Consider the following 16,170-nt stretch of genomic DNA (forward strand, 5'->3'; position numbering starts at 1 on the left):
CAGAGTAATGTGTGAGACTTGTGAAGTGTTGCCATGGGTGCACATGTGCATGGTTACATACTGTATTATTCTTTATTTTAAAATTGTAATCCTGTTAGTAATCCCTGAATATATCTGTATATGTATATATGTATCTAATTGCATCTTTTGTTCTGTAACTTTACCGGAATACCTTTTTTGTTTCTGATAATGTAATCCCATTACATGTGTCACTCCCTGAGCCTGGAAAAATCTGTTGGTCAGACAGTTCATCTGATGAACGAAACAGCTAAACAGCATGGCAACTCAAAGGTTTAGCTTAATCTATAAAGCATCAGTAAACTGTTTATTAACCATTAGTTATGATAACCCCTTAAAAAAGCATCACTTAACAGAAAGTGACTCCAATCAGTGACCTTGATGATAAATTACACTTTTTATTTGCAACTCCCATGGTCCTGCTTTCCTGACCAGCTCCTTCTTGAAATGATGATACAAATGCCTAAAAACAATATCAAAGAGACCTCATATGACTAAATGGAAATATTTATAAAAGAATGGGAAAAAAAGCCCTGCCTGGCACGCCGCTGCTCTCCTGTGGGCTTTTCCCGTCTGAGCTCAGCAGCCAGTCTGGAGCGACACATTTGTGGTCTGGTGTGAAGTGGCTCTGGTGTATAATAATGCAATAATATCCCATATAACGTGCATGCTAGATAGATAGATAGATAGATAGATAGATAGATAGATAGATAGATAGATAGATAGATAGATAACAGGAGGCACTTTTCTTCTCTTTTCATGTCTGATCGGGCGCTGGAGTCATGCTTTAATGACTCAAGGTGAATTATGATTTGATTTGAAAAGCAGACTATTGGATTAAAAGATTGAATCTGAGCATAAATGAATGTCTGATAAGACGATCTGTGATTGAATTTGTGGGAACACTGGCCAAAAGCTCTAGAAGGCGTTTGAGGTCAAACACGGGTGGATCTTGACCATGGACCTAAACTTGAGGAATTTTTGGAGAAACTCTTCTCCTTGAACCTCTTGTATTACTTTATTTAAAGCGGCACTTTGCAGTTTTGGAGAGGGAATTCAAACTCAGAATCCTAATATTTACAACATTAACAAGGTAATAATACAAACACAGACATGTTTATTTTTCCATAACTGAATAAACAAGCTGTTCTCAGAGGAAAATAAGGTCCCAGAACACTGTTTGAAGCTAGAAAGGTGGCAGGGTCCGCCACATATAAACACAGTAAAACAGTATGAAAGTGTGTTGGCCTTTAAGGTCAGTTTGTTTACACAGTGAAATCAGTCATGAAAACAAAGACAGTTTGTTTATTTAGTTTAAGACATAAAAAATCAGTCAGTGAAGATCTTTCTCTTCTGATTAACATTTCTTCCCTAAAACTACACAGTGCACCTTTAAAAAAAAAAAGTGAAATAGTCTTGTTCTTCTTACAACACTCTGACCATATGCTCCCTCTCTAACCAGGATAGTATCCATGGTCTCTTGCGCCCCAGCCTGCATCTATAGCATTCCCAGGTCCTATTTCTCTTTCCGAGCGGAGGTCGGATCATAAACGTGAGTAATGATGAGTCCTGCCAATCAGCAGGAGACCGTCCAGAAAAGGTATTACCATCTGTTACCTGTTAAAAGGAGGAGAGCGTTTTAACTCCACCGTCAAGCCAGATGGGACACCGTAGCCTCCTGACACTTCTGGTTAAGACGCAGCTTTCAAAATAAAATCATCACCGACGGACACCTGTGACATGAAAAGAAATGAAAGCGCAGATGTGTGATGTGTTTTTTTTCTGCTTGCGTAAATCAAATGCCTGATGAGCTGAAAGAGGAGAGGTGTGTGTGAGAAAGAGAAGGAGGGAGGGAGAGAGGGAGGGAGGGAGAGAGGGAGGGAGGGAGAACTGCAAGGCGTGCAAAAAGGCTCACTTATTTTGAAAGCAGGCTGTGTTTGTGTGCGTGTCTGCGACTTGGAGGTGACTGACTGGTAGGAGCTGCAGGCCAGCCTGTTGCGCACTTGGCGGCACACGCAGACACAGCGCACCACATCCGCGTGGATGGATGGACGGTGCCAGTAATGGACTTCCCTTAATGACTTTTCCTGTTTCGTGAGTGGATTCTCATCGGGTTGGCTTTCCCTCTGATATAACAAGGACTGATTACAGCGCGTCACCTCTGAGCGGATACAACCTTTACGCATCCCGGGAGCGCGGACTAAAGGGAATCTCGAGGTGCGTGTCTACCAATATATATATATGTATATATATATATATATATATGTATGTATGTGTGTGTGTGTGTGTGTGTGTGTGTGTGTGTGTGTGATTGAGTGCTTTATAGCTTGTCAAACTTTTCTCTTGGATATACACATGCGTGCCCGTGCGCACAGCTTGTCGCCTTTAGGTGACCAGCAATACTTTCACTTTCGTCAGGTGCGTCAGCTATTTATTGCTCAAGCGGCCCTTTGCTTCTAGCAGAGGAAAGTTGCAACATGTGGCCACTGACAAGGTTTACAAGGCAAATACACTGTGTGCTTCATCAGACCATAAATTTAACTGCAGCAGCTGTCAGGGACCATGCACGATGAGATGAGGCATGCACCCAGAAGGAACAGCAACAGTTCAGCCACACTGTGTAAACATCCGCATCGGACAGTATCAGCATTAAAGAGCAAAGAGAGAGAGGGTGAAAGAGTTCAGGGTACACAACTGAGAAGAAGACAGGTTAATATACAGTAGTTACTTAGACAAGACTGTTAGGCGTAGCGTGAGACAAGTGAGACACTCAGGGTTCATACATCGACTGAAAACTACCAAAAGTGTCAGTAATGAACCCTGACAGACATGGTGAGAGAAGGTCATGCAGCTGCAGCCATGCTTTTCAGACTTGCTCATTTCATAAAAAAATTAAAAAATAATTAATCAGTTAATTAATTTATTAAAGGAGCAGGAAGAAATTTGAATCAAAGGGGAAAACTCTGCATTGATTGATTTTTTACACCTAAACAAACTAAATAAACAAAATCTCTGCTTTTTCATGACTGAACAAACGTGCAGGAGCCTTCTAAGTAGCTACCTCTTTAGCTTGTTCTCCTCTGAGGATGGCTTATGCAAAAAAAAAGCTATGCAAAAAAACAAAACAAAAAAAACATTAACCTACTGACCTTAACATTATTAATATTGTAAATATTAACTTTAGATTAGATTTTTTTCCACAAAAAAACACATAAATAAATGCACCTTTAAATAAATGCTGCGTGTATTTCTGCTTTATTCGATCATGGCACAGTATTCAGTCGACTGTCTGTGAACATCGCTCATTCAGCCTGCGTGGCCTCTGCTGCAGGGTCTTCACCAGCTTTTCGTATAAGCTTTCAGACTACCTACAGCTGGTGAAGTCATTGAGATATTCATAAAAATAGATATAAAAAAGATTAATAAAGTATGTCTTTTTCTTCTTCTTCTTCTTCTTCTTCTTCTTCTTCTTCTTCTTCTTATTTACTGTATATGAGCATGCTTTCTTTGATTGCTGAGCCAGAGGTTGGAATTATAGGGACAGTGCAGGGTCACAAAATCCAAAGATAGAACAGAGAGACAACAGATCAGGGTCAGAAGAAACAAGAGAAAGCTGTGGTGAGTCAGCCCCAAGCAATGTGAGTGCGTATGTGAGTGTGTGTGTGTGCATGTGTGTGTGTGTATGTGTGTGCTTCAGTGTTTCTATCCTTGTAAGGACCAGTGGTGATGAAGCTCTTTTTATGTGAGGACACTTGATTAGTTTTAGAGGTGTACGGTTAGGATCAGCTTCACAGACATGCAGTGGTGATGGATAAGGTTAGAGTGAAAGAATATTGAATGAATGTAGACTGTTGGGGGCTCTTAACAGCACAGGAATAGTAAATAAATAGGAAAAAGTGCATAAATAGGATAACGTTCAACTTATATATATAACACTATATATAGGTGTGTGTGGGATGAGAACCTAAATCGGAGACCCTGTAATTTTCTGAGTGCACCCTGAGGGGAGCTTAGAGATGCGGCTTTTATGCATCATTGCCTGCGTCGTGTCAGTTTGAGTGCTGACATGTTGGGATTTTGTGCCCCTCTGTTGTCCCATGTGATCTATTATTGGTAGTACTGGACAACAGGGAGTTAACAGCATTGAATTCTTGTTGTCTGTTACATGTTTGAACCTGAGATTAGCAGCCAGTCAGTTTCCAGTCTTGAAGGCACTGCTACCAGTGAGCGTATGCAAATACAGGCTGCAGTGGTGTGACATAATCAGTATATAGAGCCACATGCTCTGCTGAGTTGGAGATATTGCAACTGAAGTGGATATTATACTGTATATTGTTTGTGTCTGCAACATTATACCAGAGAAATATGAATAAAAACTTGCCAAATGCCCAGAGTTGAACAAATGCAATAATATCTAATTTTGAACTAATTTTCAAGGCTTAGTAACGGAGCATGGCAAAGTTGAGATCGTTTCATGCCTATGGGTCTTGTTAATTTGTCAACTTCAGTCTCCAAGGAAAAGGACGTCCTCCCACCCCCTGCTGTCCCCAAAACAGAACAATTACTTTTATCATCCTTTAAAGGAGACCTATTATGCTTTCGTTCCCTTCCCTTCAGCATTTTATATATGTTCACATGCATGTAAAAGAAGTGGCACTGGAATGAAATGAAACTATAACGTGAACTATCTGTTTTTAAACATATCCTCTGCTGTGTCATGAAGCGATCGCACTTGTGGCCTTGTAAATTTTTATTTTTATGTTTAGTGTCTGTCTAATTACAGCCTACACACACTGTTCCCGTTACATCCATTTTTGCAGACTGTGAAACAAACAGTTCGGTTCACTCATCTGTTGGTCGCTACAGCCACAAAGACTTAACCACCGGTGGCACACTGAACCATCCAGGAATTCACTGAGTTAGTCAGCTGGCCACTCACTGAGCTGTGACGTGCAGCTGTGGAGAAAGTTGGATAAAGCTGAATGGCGAGGGTGTGAAAGAGAGAGTGATGAGCAGGGGGAAGTCGGGAAGCAGAGACGGAAGGGATGACTCATGATTTAGATTCTGAATATTAAGACGTGTAAATGTCTCTTCAATTAAATATGAAGGACGTTACTGACACATCATCAATTCATTGTGTTCGAGTGACAATGACACATCAGCGGCATTCTGCTTAATTCCTGTTTGTTTTCCAGTAAAACATCAGAGGCATTCCTGGGTTTTTCTCGAGTTAATTTGAGATTGGAGTATTTCATTGACTAGTTACAAAAAGCGGGCTGTGAAGCTCCGAAAGTCTCCGAGTCAAATGGGGAACGCCCCCGCTTCTCCCTGAGATGTTTCTAATATTCTGCCCGATGGGGTTACACAAATATTAGGAACACCTTTAAATGTAATGCGCTCCAGTAGGATGGCAGCACAAAGCACAGCCTGCAAAAGGTTCACTGGGTTGCTTTGACACCTCTCATCACTAGTGTGATGTTTTTCATCTTTGATCGTCTTTCTTACTTTCTTTCTGCTGCTTGCTGTGAAGTTGCACTGTGAGCTGTATCTAAAATGACCTCCTGGTTCATCAGACCATGTGAGGTTTTTGATGTGTCGAGGGTGAACAGACAAACATATTGTCTGGGACACATCTGCTGCCAAGATGGTTGAAGACCCAACCTATCTTTGCCGGTGCCCCATTGGCTGAGGTGTGTGAATGGTTATGATTGCTTGTTTTTTTTATATTTTTGGCCTATTTGAATTTTTTTCTGCTTCATACCTACCCTATATTGTTTGTAGTGTGTTTCATGATGATGCTGATGAAGGAAAAAACAGTTAGTAATTGTATTGTACTAAAATACTACTTGGCCATCAGCCAATATCAGGGCTGTCGGTGAGCGTCTGCGGCCCCAGTTGAGAGTCCCAAAGCAAAAGCCCTTTGAGTCTGCGCCGAGAAAAAATGCTGCAAATACAGGCACCAACTACCTGGTGGGATGAAGAATTATTTCCTCTCATGCAGGCGCAGAACATACAAGCTAATTGGCCACCAGCTCAAGTCTTTGCAGTGTGTTCAAGTGCAGGCGATGCAAGGAGGGGACGCAACAGTCGGCCGTCAAAAACACTCATTCTTTGACATCGTCTGATGTGTCTGGGCCGTCAGAAGTCTGCTTTATGGGCATTGGGAGCAGGGGCCTGATGAAGCATGTAAGGCAGGGTCAGCATCGTAAATCCCAGAAAGCCTGACCTCAATTAAATGGGTGATGTGGATGATTTTACACTGTGTTAGACTGTGTCTAGCTCAAATGGAAGACAAGTGAAAACTAATTGCAACTATATCCCATGTCTCCTCTGGGAATTCCTCAACTAAATTGCCCTCCTACTGAGTTTTGATACTAGATGTTTTTTCCTTGGGTTTCTGTAATAGATGACGCTGATGTGAGCTTTCCACATGATCCAGTCTGTTCAAGTATGAAGTAAATGTAGATTTTATGCTAATGCTGCAAAAGATGTGGAAAAGGGAGCATACAATTTTCACCATAAATGTGTATCTAAATTTGCTATTTTCTAAATTCAGCTTTTGTATATAAGGAGTGACTCACTGATTAAAGTATGTTTCATATAATGCAGTGTTTGGTTTGAAAAACCAAAGCCTGACCTGTGATTTTGTGGTGCACTAGTGCTCCTTCAGAGTTGCCCAAGTGTGCTGTGAAAAAACTATAAAACAATTTCTCTTTACATGATGGAGCAGCTTCTGTCAACAAGTCAGGTTCATGTCTTCAAATTGAAATAAAGCGATCTAAATTCAGCCTGTGTCTGGTTGAGTGTTTGTGAAAGAACATCCAGCAGTGAAGAAAGTGCAGTCCCAATTCCAACAACCTTTCAATAGGAGCTCAAGTCTGACTGACCCAGCAAACAATGTTCGGTTTGGGGACGTTAGCTGAAGGGTACAGGAATGTTCCCAGGAAAGTTTTCTCAACGGTTTCACTGTAGGTGTTTGTTTCTGGTTGAAAAAATAATACGGTTTACTGAACGTGGCCTTAATAAAAAAAAAATGATTAAACTGTATTTCATTCCAAAACTCTGAAGTGGCAGGTTGTGGCAAATTTATGTATTTATGTTTGACTAAGCAGTTATCTGTATTTCACACATCTGTTGAACACCAACAGGTTTTTTATCTACTTCAGGGTTACCAAGGAATTTCAAACTCGAGACTTTCATGCATCAGTGCTTAAGGATCTCCAGAAAAGCTGGTGTTGTGCTGTGAAGATTTTCCATAGATATCAGTGCGAGTTGAAACAAAGATGGCACTCGCATCAAAATAGTGATGACACGGTTACCTACAAACAACAAGTTACAACAAATCCTATCAATACTAGTTACAGGATATGAACAATCAGCACCATCTATAACGCAAGGCAGGAAAGGAGACAATAGGCTGAGTGTTAGGTGTCTGTTCATCACATGCAGCACCAACAAAGCGTGTGGCAATACATTTTTTTGATTAGACAACTATTTGGTTTTGCTCTTGCCTGTTGTTAAAGCAGCAGTCAGTGGTTGGATGCAACACAAAAGACAACCTCTCTATGTTTACACATAAACATTCAATTCCAGCAAACCCATAAGCTCCACTGAATACATCGGCTTCTGATAGAGATCAGTATTGGGAAAGCTACTTTCAAGGCATAGCGTTGTAAGCTACCAATTATTTCTAGTTGAACAACAGGAAAGCTACCCGAGCGAGAAATCTAGTTCTAGAACTTAAGCTAAATGTAAACTCAAAAAATTATTTGCCTTAAAAGGCGACTTTAAAGAAGCATTTTGTAAAATATGACCATAATCTCAGTTTGAAATATTACAACAGAAACAAGAAGAATCAACACTGTTGACATTATGTTAAAGATGTCTATGTATTGTGTTACAGAGATGTCTACTGAAGTTAGCATACTTTCCAGCTAGCCCTGGTCTGTCCTGTCCTGTCTTGTAATTGTCATGGTTTTGGTTTTTGGTCAGTTATTTCCTGTTTTATTTTGTACTTATATCCTCTTCTGTCTTGTTGTCACTTTCTACTTCCTGCTCACTTGTGTTCCCAGTGTTCTGTTTTCCCTCCTGTGCTCCTCCCCAGTCTGATTCCACCCACACATCTGTCTCACATCAGCCTCATTAGCACTACCCTGTTCCCAGTGTCTCTCCACAAGGACCTCATCCACTCGTTAGTTTAGTTTGTATTTAAGTCCCCTCACTTTGTTGGTTCGTCTGTTCTCGTCAGTCCTGTTGTCCTCCTGTTTTCGTCCATGCATATGCTGTGCCTGTTCATCAGTCCTTGTGTGTTCCCTGTGTTCCTGATTTATTCCTTGTGGTTTGTCCTCAGTTTTTGGATTACTTTTGTGTTTTCCTTTGCCTTCCTGTTTGTTGCCAGTTTTTGTCGGCTGTCATTTTACTGTTGGCACTTGGCACTGCATTTTGGACTTCAGCTGATTAAAGCTCGCTTTTTGTTTTACCACTTGCCTGCCTGTGTGACCTGTGTGAGTTTCAGCTCCGAGATGTATGCCAGCAGCAGTTACTTCATTGCAAAAGCTCTCGTAGGTTTTAGTGTTATAAATAAACAAAATAAACTCACAAAATGTCAAGAAAGGAAATACTCTTACATCTACTTTCTTTACTAAACGGAAAAAATACAACCCTACGTCTTCCTAAATCAAGTTTCTCTCTGTGAGCAAACTAAGATGAGCTTAATTGTTTCATTAACTCATCGTAAAAACTTGACAGAAACAAAATAAAGTTAATCTAAAGAGTCCATGTTTGTCTTGTTTCACTAAGTAAGATGTGAAAATAATCCAGCTCTACACGCTCTTTTCACTTGCTGCTGATGTCCAACTCTCTGTTGCTTCTCTCCAACTTCAAGCCCCTGTCCCCACCTGCCATGTCTTGTTATCCCCAAAGTCATAGTCCTGGTTAGAGCCACTGTAAATCACCTCCATACTGTAACCCCTGTCATCAAACTGAAATCTAGCAGTCTTGCAGGCTGTGTTTGGTCCCAGTTTGGTGTCCAGCCGTGTTCACTGTGTAAACCTGGTTGAGCTGTGCAATGTTGCCCGTGGTGACCCATCAGCCTTGTCGTCACACTCAATTTGGCCTTGACAGCAAAACCTGTGAAGAGCAAAAAAGCACGCTTCAGTAGAACAGGAGACAACACTGAATTAGCAAACCATGTGCTGATATGTAGCCCCCCACAGACTCCAGTAATAAGAGATTTAGGGGATGTTCATGCATCCTTCCAGCCAAAGTAAGCCAACTTTTATTAGAAGCAAAGCAGTTAGTCACAACGACACAATAAAAACATGTCATTACTGACAAACATGTAAGATTAAGATGGTGGTAAAACATGTAATTGACAAGTTAAATGCGGTTGTCTATCTTTTATTATGAGATTGATGCATTGTAACAATATCGTTTCAAAACCCATTCGAGCAATACAATTAAAAATTTGCACAAGAATTCAATGCACGCTGGTGTATGAACATGTCTACATTTAAAGATACAATATGTACGAATTCTGCATTAAAATGTGAAATGTGAAGTTTACTCAAGGTAACAGTGCATTTCATTTGGTTGTCAGTCACTACTTCGGTGATAGGGAAGTCAGCGAACGAGACTAAACTTGACATGAATAAAACATAAACAGCCAGATTACCAGATTAGCAAGCAATGGCACTGATGGTGTGTGTATCTGTGTGTTTGAGTTCAGGTCAACCTCTCAATGAACTCAGCACTCACCAGAGACTTCGGTTCTCTCTCTTCTTTTTCCCCTCTCCTCACTGTAACGTTGTGTTCATGACGTAAAGTACATTTCCCTCACAGCTGCAGTTGGCAGTCAACACTAAAGTGCATAAACACCCGACAATGGTGGTCACCTCCACAGATTGCTGCTGCAGTCAGGTTGAGGATGTAGCTCAGCCTGGTTACATTCCACAACGAGGTCATTTTGGGTACACTCAACAAACGGATTACTCCCCAATTAAGCACCACAAAACAATGACATCAATGCTACCCAAATGGGGAGGTTGCCCACTCCCAAGGAGAGACTAGCTTTTATAGCCTTCATCTGATTTACAATAGAGGCCTGTTGAGATTATCAGGTCCAAAAGGACAAGTAACACTCCCACAGGATGGAGATGCGGTCGTCTCTACAGTTTCGATAATCAGACTCCGTCTTTGATTGGGATTGACTTTTTGCTTCAACGACTTTGGCATAACAAACCAGAGGACTGTAAAACAATACTGCAGTAACAAAGTCCCCTCTCATATAGTGGACCAAACACACACACAGGGGATTCTGTAAAGCCCTCTTCCCCGGCTGGATAAGCCTGGCAGATAACAGCAGGGGTCGCAAATCTCCCTGCATACCAAGTTGAGTGGATATTAAATGCTTCTACCTTTGCAGCACACTTTGAAATAATTATAAAGCATCTGTTTTATTCATTTGCCATTATGTTCATCACATTCATTCAAAATTCTTGTTCAAGGTAAAGAAAACCCCATTGTTCCAACAATTCCCAAGCCTGAGTTATTCATTTAAGCTTTATATTGCATTTCTAACGTGAGATAATACTGACATCTACGGATCATGTAAAGTTAATTGTTCTATATTAGTACGTATTTAGACTAAGTTACAAGGGCATATCTTATTACAATTAATGAAGAAAATGTTCATTTCATTTATTTTTTTTAATTTTTTTTCAAATCATTTATTTAGTCATAGAGTTAGGAATTATTTACTCATTTAGTTTTGTTCCACAGCCTTCACGGCTCAAAGTAGGCACGAACCATCTTTTATAACCTCACATGACTGGGTTGATGTCAACGAAATGATAATAACAATAATACCACCTCCAAGTTTCACATCCTCAGTCAATATTAGTCACTAGAGTCCATATTGAACAGATGATTTCTTCCACCGTTTCCCATTCATCATTCCAATTCATTATCATCATGTTAATTGTTTGCGTACGTTAAATTTTCATGTTTAACAATCATTTCATTTCAGTCATTGGATTAGTATATAATCAATTAATAAATATTTTCATTTAAACCCAGTTGTTGTTCTGTGTGTTCCTTTGGATTGGAGAACGGAGATCAATTTAATCGAGAAGTCACAGCTTTGGATATTTGACTGATAAATTCATGAATTATTGATTTGATTCATTTTGCTCTTCGGAGGCGATGCCCCCAAAACAAGTGCAAATGTATTTATTCCACTACAATGAAAAGGAGCGAAGATAAATTGACAATCCCAAAAGATCAAACGTAATCTCTGAGCTCTCTACCCCTTGGTAAACGGATCCAGATTAGAGCTAAATTCGATGTGACTCTGGGTGTTTATTCCTCCAGGAGGTCTGGAGGTCATACTGTGTGACTCAAAGCATAGAACAGGCATAGCATGCTGTGGTGACTGAATGAATGAAGCTGAAAGACTTGAATGCCACTGATACTGTACATATATGTTACAGTGTACGTGATTGTGTGGCTACCTCCAGGAGATGTGCTGCCCTTCACAGGTAATATATTCAAGATGTTGTGAGGTCGTACAATATATAAATCTGCTTCATTGTTGTCATATGGCTTCATGGGATTCACTGAAAACAGTGATGCAACTCAGAATCACATTCTTTTCCAACATTCCTCTAATCTGTTCTTAACTTTAATATCCTATACATTATGACGGCCTCAGACTCCAACATCTGGACCACATATGCAAGCAGCGGTGCCAAATAGCAGCTATTCAGTGCAGGGTGATATATATGAGAACAGAATGTATGTATGCATTCTCATCCATCACTAAGATAAACTTCCTCTCGGCAAGAAAAGGACATTTTCACACTCCTCAAATCATCAACTTTATATTAACTCTTAGAAATCTTCAATCCAAATCCAAACATAATCTTAAACAGATCCAAATCTTTTTAAAAGTCTGTGTTTTATCACATATATGAAAACCAGGAGGAGCTTTGTGATAAACGTCAGAGTTACATTTGATCCAGACTGGAGCAAAGTGTTCCAGCTATGCTCATAAGCAAATTTTACAGTACCATTACATATATACAGTCTATCAAGTTCATCGTCATGGGACCATGGATGTCTGTGCCAAATTTTGTGACAATTCATACCACCCATATTTTAGTCAGGGCCCAAATCCTCATATCCAATTGTCTGTTTGATAGTTAACATACAGATTAACAGCTTGTTGAAAGCAGGACCATGAGTATTGATTCATTGACAGGATATGTTGTTAGCTGAACTGAAGCTGCTAAGTTTGGGTGCTGCAGGTCTCAGCCTGGGCTGATGATTGTCTTTTTTTTTTCATCAAATACAAGTTTTGTTCATGTTTGTCAATGTTGTGTATTGCTCGTCATTCACTGTTACTTTGATCATTGTTGCATTGGTAATACCAATGTAAAAATATATTTTAACAGCCGTGACTGCGTGCTAATGCTTTCACCTAGTGTGTGTGTGTGTGTGTGTGTGGCAAAATGTGTTCCTTGAGACACCTGTTGTATCGGGAGCTATCACAGAAGCAGTTTTGAGTACTTTGCCATGTGTGCATATGTCTGTCTGTCTGTCTGTGGACAGATCTTTGTCAGCATGATAGTGTTACAACCATGAATACACAGATGTATAGTTGAGATCAAAATGAAGACCGAGTTTGAAGATTGGTCAGAACCGACGTGGGTCGGAACGTGAACATGTTGGTCATTCGATGTTTACTAATTGATTGAGTTTGAGTTGTAGCCACACGCAGGATGGCTCTAAAGACGGCAGTGTTGAATGTTTGGTTGGTCCATAACTTTTTAAGACTGATAACTGAACAATGGTCAACATGGTTATACCTGCCAAACATCTGCATTATAGCATTGTCAGTATAAGAATATTAGCATGCTGATATTAGAATTGAGCTCAGAGCGCCTCCGCACTTAAAGCAACATTATGTAGAAATTGGCATTTTGTGTGATTTGGCGTCCCAGACACCATTCACCCAGTTACAAGACACTTGTATCTTGACACCATCAAAATAAATTCAAAGCTGTTATTTTAAGGTTAAAAAGTTGCATAATGTTGCTTTAAGTGTAGCCTCAAAGAGCCATTATCATGGCTGTAGACTCTCCATGCACACTAAACAACTAGTAGGAAATCAAGTATCCATAGAAGTCTAAGTCATAATCTCAGGAAAAAATTCAAATAATTGCAGTCATTTTTTTGCCCGTGGTGCTTTATGGTGGTTTCATTTTTAGTGGTGACATGGATTCTGCTCAGACCATCATTTCCTTATATTAGGGAGTAAAATACTATCCACAAGTGTGAATGTAACAAAATATGAGGAAACATTTTTTAAGGCATTTCAGGCTTGAACACGTCTGGTCTAAGTCCGTCCATCTGTTCATAAGCAGGGTTACTGGCAAATGTGTCCCATCTGTTTAAATGTTGCTTATTTTCCTGTCCAGCCCCCCTGACTGTTTTTTTGGTCTAATTTTCAGCTGCGAGCAACAGAAGCAAAAGAGCCAGAAAAAACAGGATCTTTTACTGCTGGCATGTTTCAGTGATGCTGGACACTGCAATGAAGTCCTGAAGCCTGACGACCCATGTGTGTCCTGCTGAACACACACACTGAAGAGTTGCAGACACCAGTGTACTAGGAGCGTGTGTGTGTTTACACACTGTGCTGAGTTCAAAGCACTGTGGAGTCGAAGACCGTAGACTTCAGCCCAAGAGCATGGTCCAACTGTCCATCTCTGTCTGCCTGCTGGGAGGCCTTTTGGGTAAGAGACATCGTTTACATGTGTGTGTTTACATGAGTGTGCAGTGGCCCTTGGTGCTGTGGCTGCTGCTGAGGTGTTTTTTTGATTTTTGTCCCTGTATAAAAAATGGAATTGAATTGCTCACTCTGATTCACTTTTCCTTGTTTTAATACATACCTGACATTAGATGATGTTTTTCATTAGGCACTCATATTTTAGCGGCTAATTGAGTGCCAGTGTGGAAAAACAGCCCAGAAGAAGAAGGGTCCTAGCTAATCTGTGGCAAATTGTACTTATGGTCTCCAGTATGTCAATATATGCTCAAATAGACGAACAACAATATACTGTATAACACAAGGTGCAGTGGATCTCTGCACAATCACATTTCCTCATGTCAGTTTCAGTTTGATTATATCAACCTATCATCAACCTGTGATCTTCTTGATGCACAGGAAGAGAAAAGTTTAAAGGATAAGTTCACTTTTCTTTTTAAGTGTTTCTTGAAATTAAAGCGACCACGAGTATCGCATCAAAACATGCTAGAGTACATCAGTGTTACACATTACACCTGTGAGGTATGAGGCCTTTTCATTCAACTGATTGAATCCCAGCAGGAATGATGTGTGTGTGCTACGTTCCCAGCACCTGACTCAAATGTGTCTCAATCTGTGACTGTGCCTGAAGCATTGAGCTGGACGTGTTAAGCTTAGCACAAAGACTTGGAGCAGGAGGAAACATCTCACCAGTTTCTTTCTAAAGTGCATTACAACACCTCTAAAGCTGATATTTTCTGTATTTTATATGACTCATTGTACAACATACAGTAGGTTGTCATGAGTGTACGAGCTGTTGATGTCCTACTAAATACAAGTTTCTGATGATAGTTTTGGTTTCATTCGGAAATGTGTAGTTTGCACACTTTCTTTTGGATAATTATTGACAACAGTACATGTGACAGGATTGGTCTGAATGCTCTGTTGCAGTCCAGTCAGTGGCTGAGACAGACCACAGCTTTAATCTGTTTTGGCTGCTGTTAATATCATTGTTGCCTGTAAAAACAGTCAGTTAGTTGGAACAGCACAGCTCACTGCACAGAGCATTTACGCTACAGTATAGTATTCTGTTTACACGTTGTAACTCTGCACCCAGGACAAGAATAGTAGGTTCCTTTTAGGAGAGCCTGCTCGGGTTTGCAGCCAGTAGTTTACAAATGTAGTCACATTACACTCCTGGATCCCTGATCCCTGTCTGCGAGTGTCCCACTGGGGCTGCTGTTGTCAGTCTCGGTGATGGACAGTGCCCATTTGTGCCCAGTGTTTGGTTGTGAATTGGTCCCACTGTGAGGTGGCGTGCTTGAGGGTGTTTGTCAATTCTTAGTGAGGTCCGTACAGATAGATAGATAGAAAGATAGATAGATGGACAGACAGACAGACAGACAGATAACTTTATTAATCCCCAGAAGGGAAATTACGTTATCATAGCAGCAGGTACATTCAAAATGCAAGGGCAAATATAGAAATATATATATATTCAGTTGGGATATATATTCATCATTAAAGCAACATTCTGTAACTTTTTTTAACTTTTTTTTTTAAAATAACAGCTTCAAAATCATGTTGATGGTTCAGTGTCTTGTAATAGAGTTAACATGAATGTGACTGTGCTTCACTCTCTGAAAAATGAGTCAGGGCCTTTCTTCTAGATTCACTTTGTCGTGTGGATGTTGGCGTACAAACACTGTTTATACATGAGCTGTTCTTCAGGTGGATCATCAGTCCGCTGTTGGTTCCCACCTGTATTTTGTACATCTGTGTACGGTACAACATTGCGTGAGATTCTCAGTGATTCCAGTGTTGGTTCAGGATAACTGTGATCTGTGTGTTTTTTTGTGCCTGGAAGCCTTCTTTGCGGAAAGAGAAGCCACACAGATGCAGTGTTTTCCTTTGGTCTCTATAGCAACATGAAGAAGCCTTAAGCTATCACCCTAGTTTTACAGTGAGCATGTTTGCTGTGGGCTAGCAGGTTAATGAGAGCAGTCTACCATTCAGTTTGTAAACCTCGGGTGAAGAATTCGTACTTGGTATGTTTTTTCTTGTGCTCCTCACCAGTCTTCCTCCACACCTGCACTGTGTCAGTGGTCCTCATTAGTCCTTCCCTCTTCCCAGTATTTTTCCAGCTTGTCAGCCCTTTCCCTGCTTCTAGTGTTTGCAAAAATCATTACCCTCCCATGTGTTTCTCCGCCTCTCTCAACATGAACGTCATCCCCTCGTTAGTTTAGTTTGTAAACGTACAGGCTTTATGGTATGATCCAATATACATGGAACTCGGAAAAAACTACCTCCAATGTGAAAAAGTGTAATGGAACGGCCATCCAAGTCGG

General features: G+C 40.5%; 1 protein-coding gene across 1 annotated transcript in view; it reads left to right on the forward strand.

The window, feature by feature from the left end:
- The first annotated feature begins 1,971 nt into the window (after positions 1-1,971).
- Positions 1,972-16,170, forward strand: part of il34 (interleukin 34) — a 43,671-nt gene continuing 29,472 nt past the window's right edge. The window contains exons 1-2 of the mRNA XM_073472626.1: positions 1,972-2,235; positions 13,530-13,811. Coding sequence (XP_073328727.1) covers positions 13,766-13,811 — 46 coding nt within the window. The 5' untranslated portion in view covers positions 1,972-2,235; positions 13,530-13,765. The remainder of the gene's footprint in view (positions 2,236-13,529; positions 13,812-16,170) is intronic.

The sequence above is a fragment of the Pagrus major genome, chromosome 8, assembly GCF_040436345.1.
Source record: "Pagrus major chromosome 8, Pma_NU_1.0".
NCBI classification, from domain to species: Eukaryota; Metazoa; Chordata; class Actinopteri; order Spariformes; family Sparidae; genus Pagrus; species Pagrus major.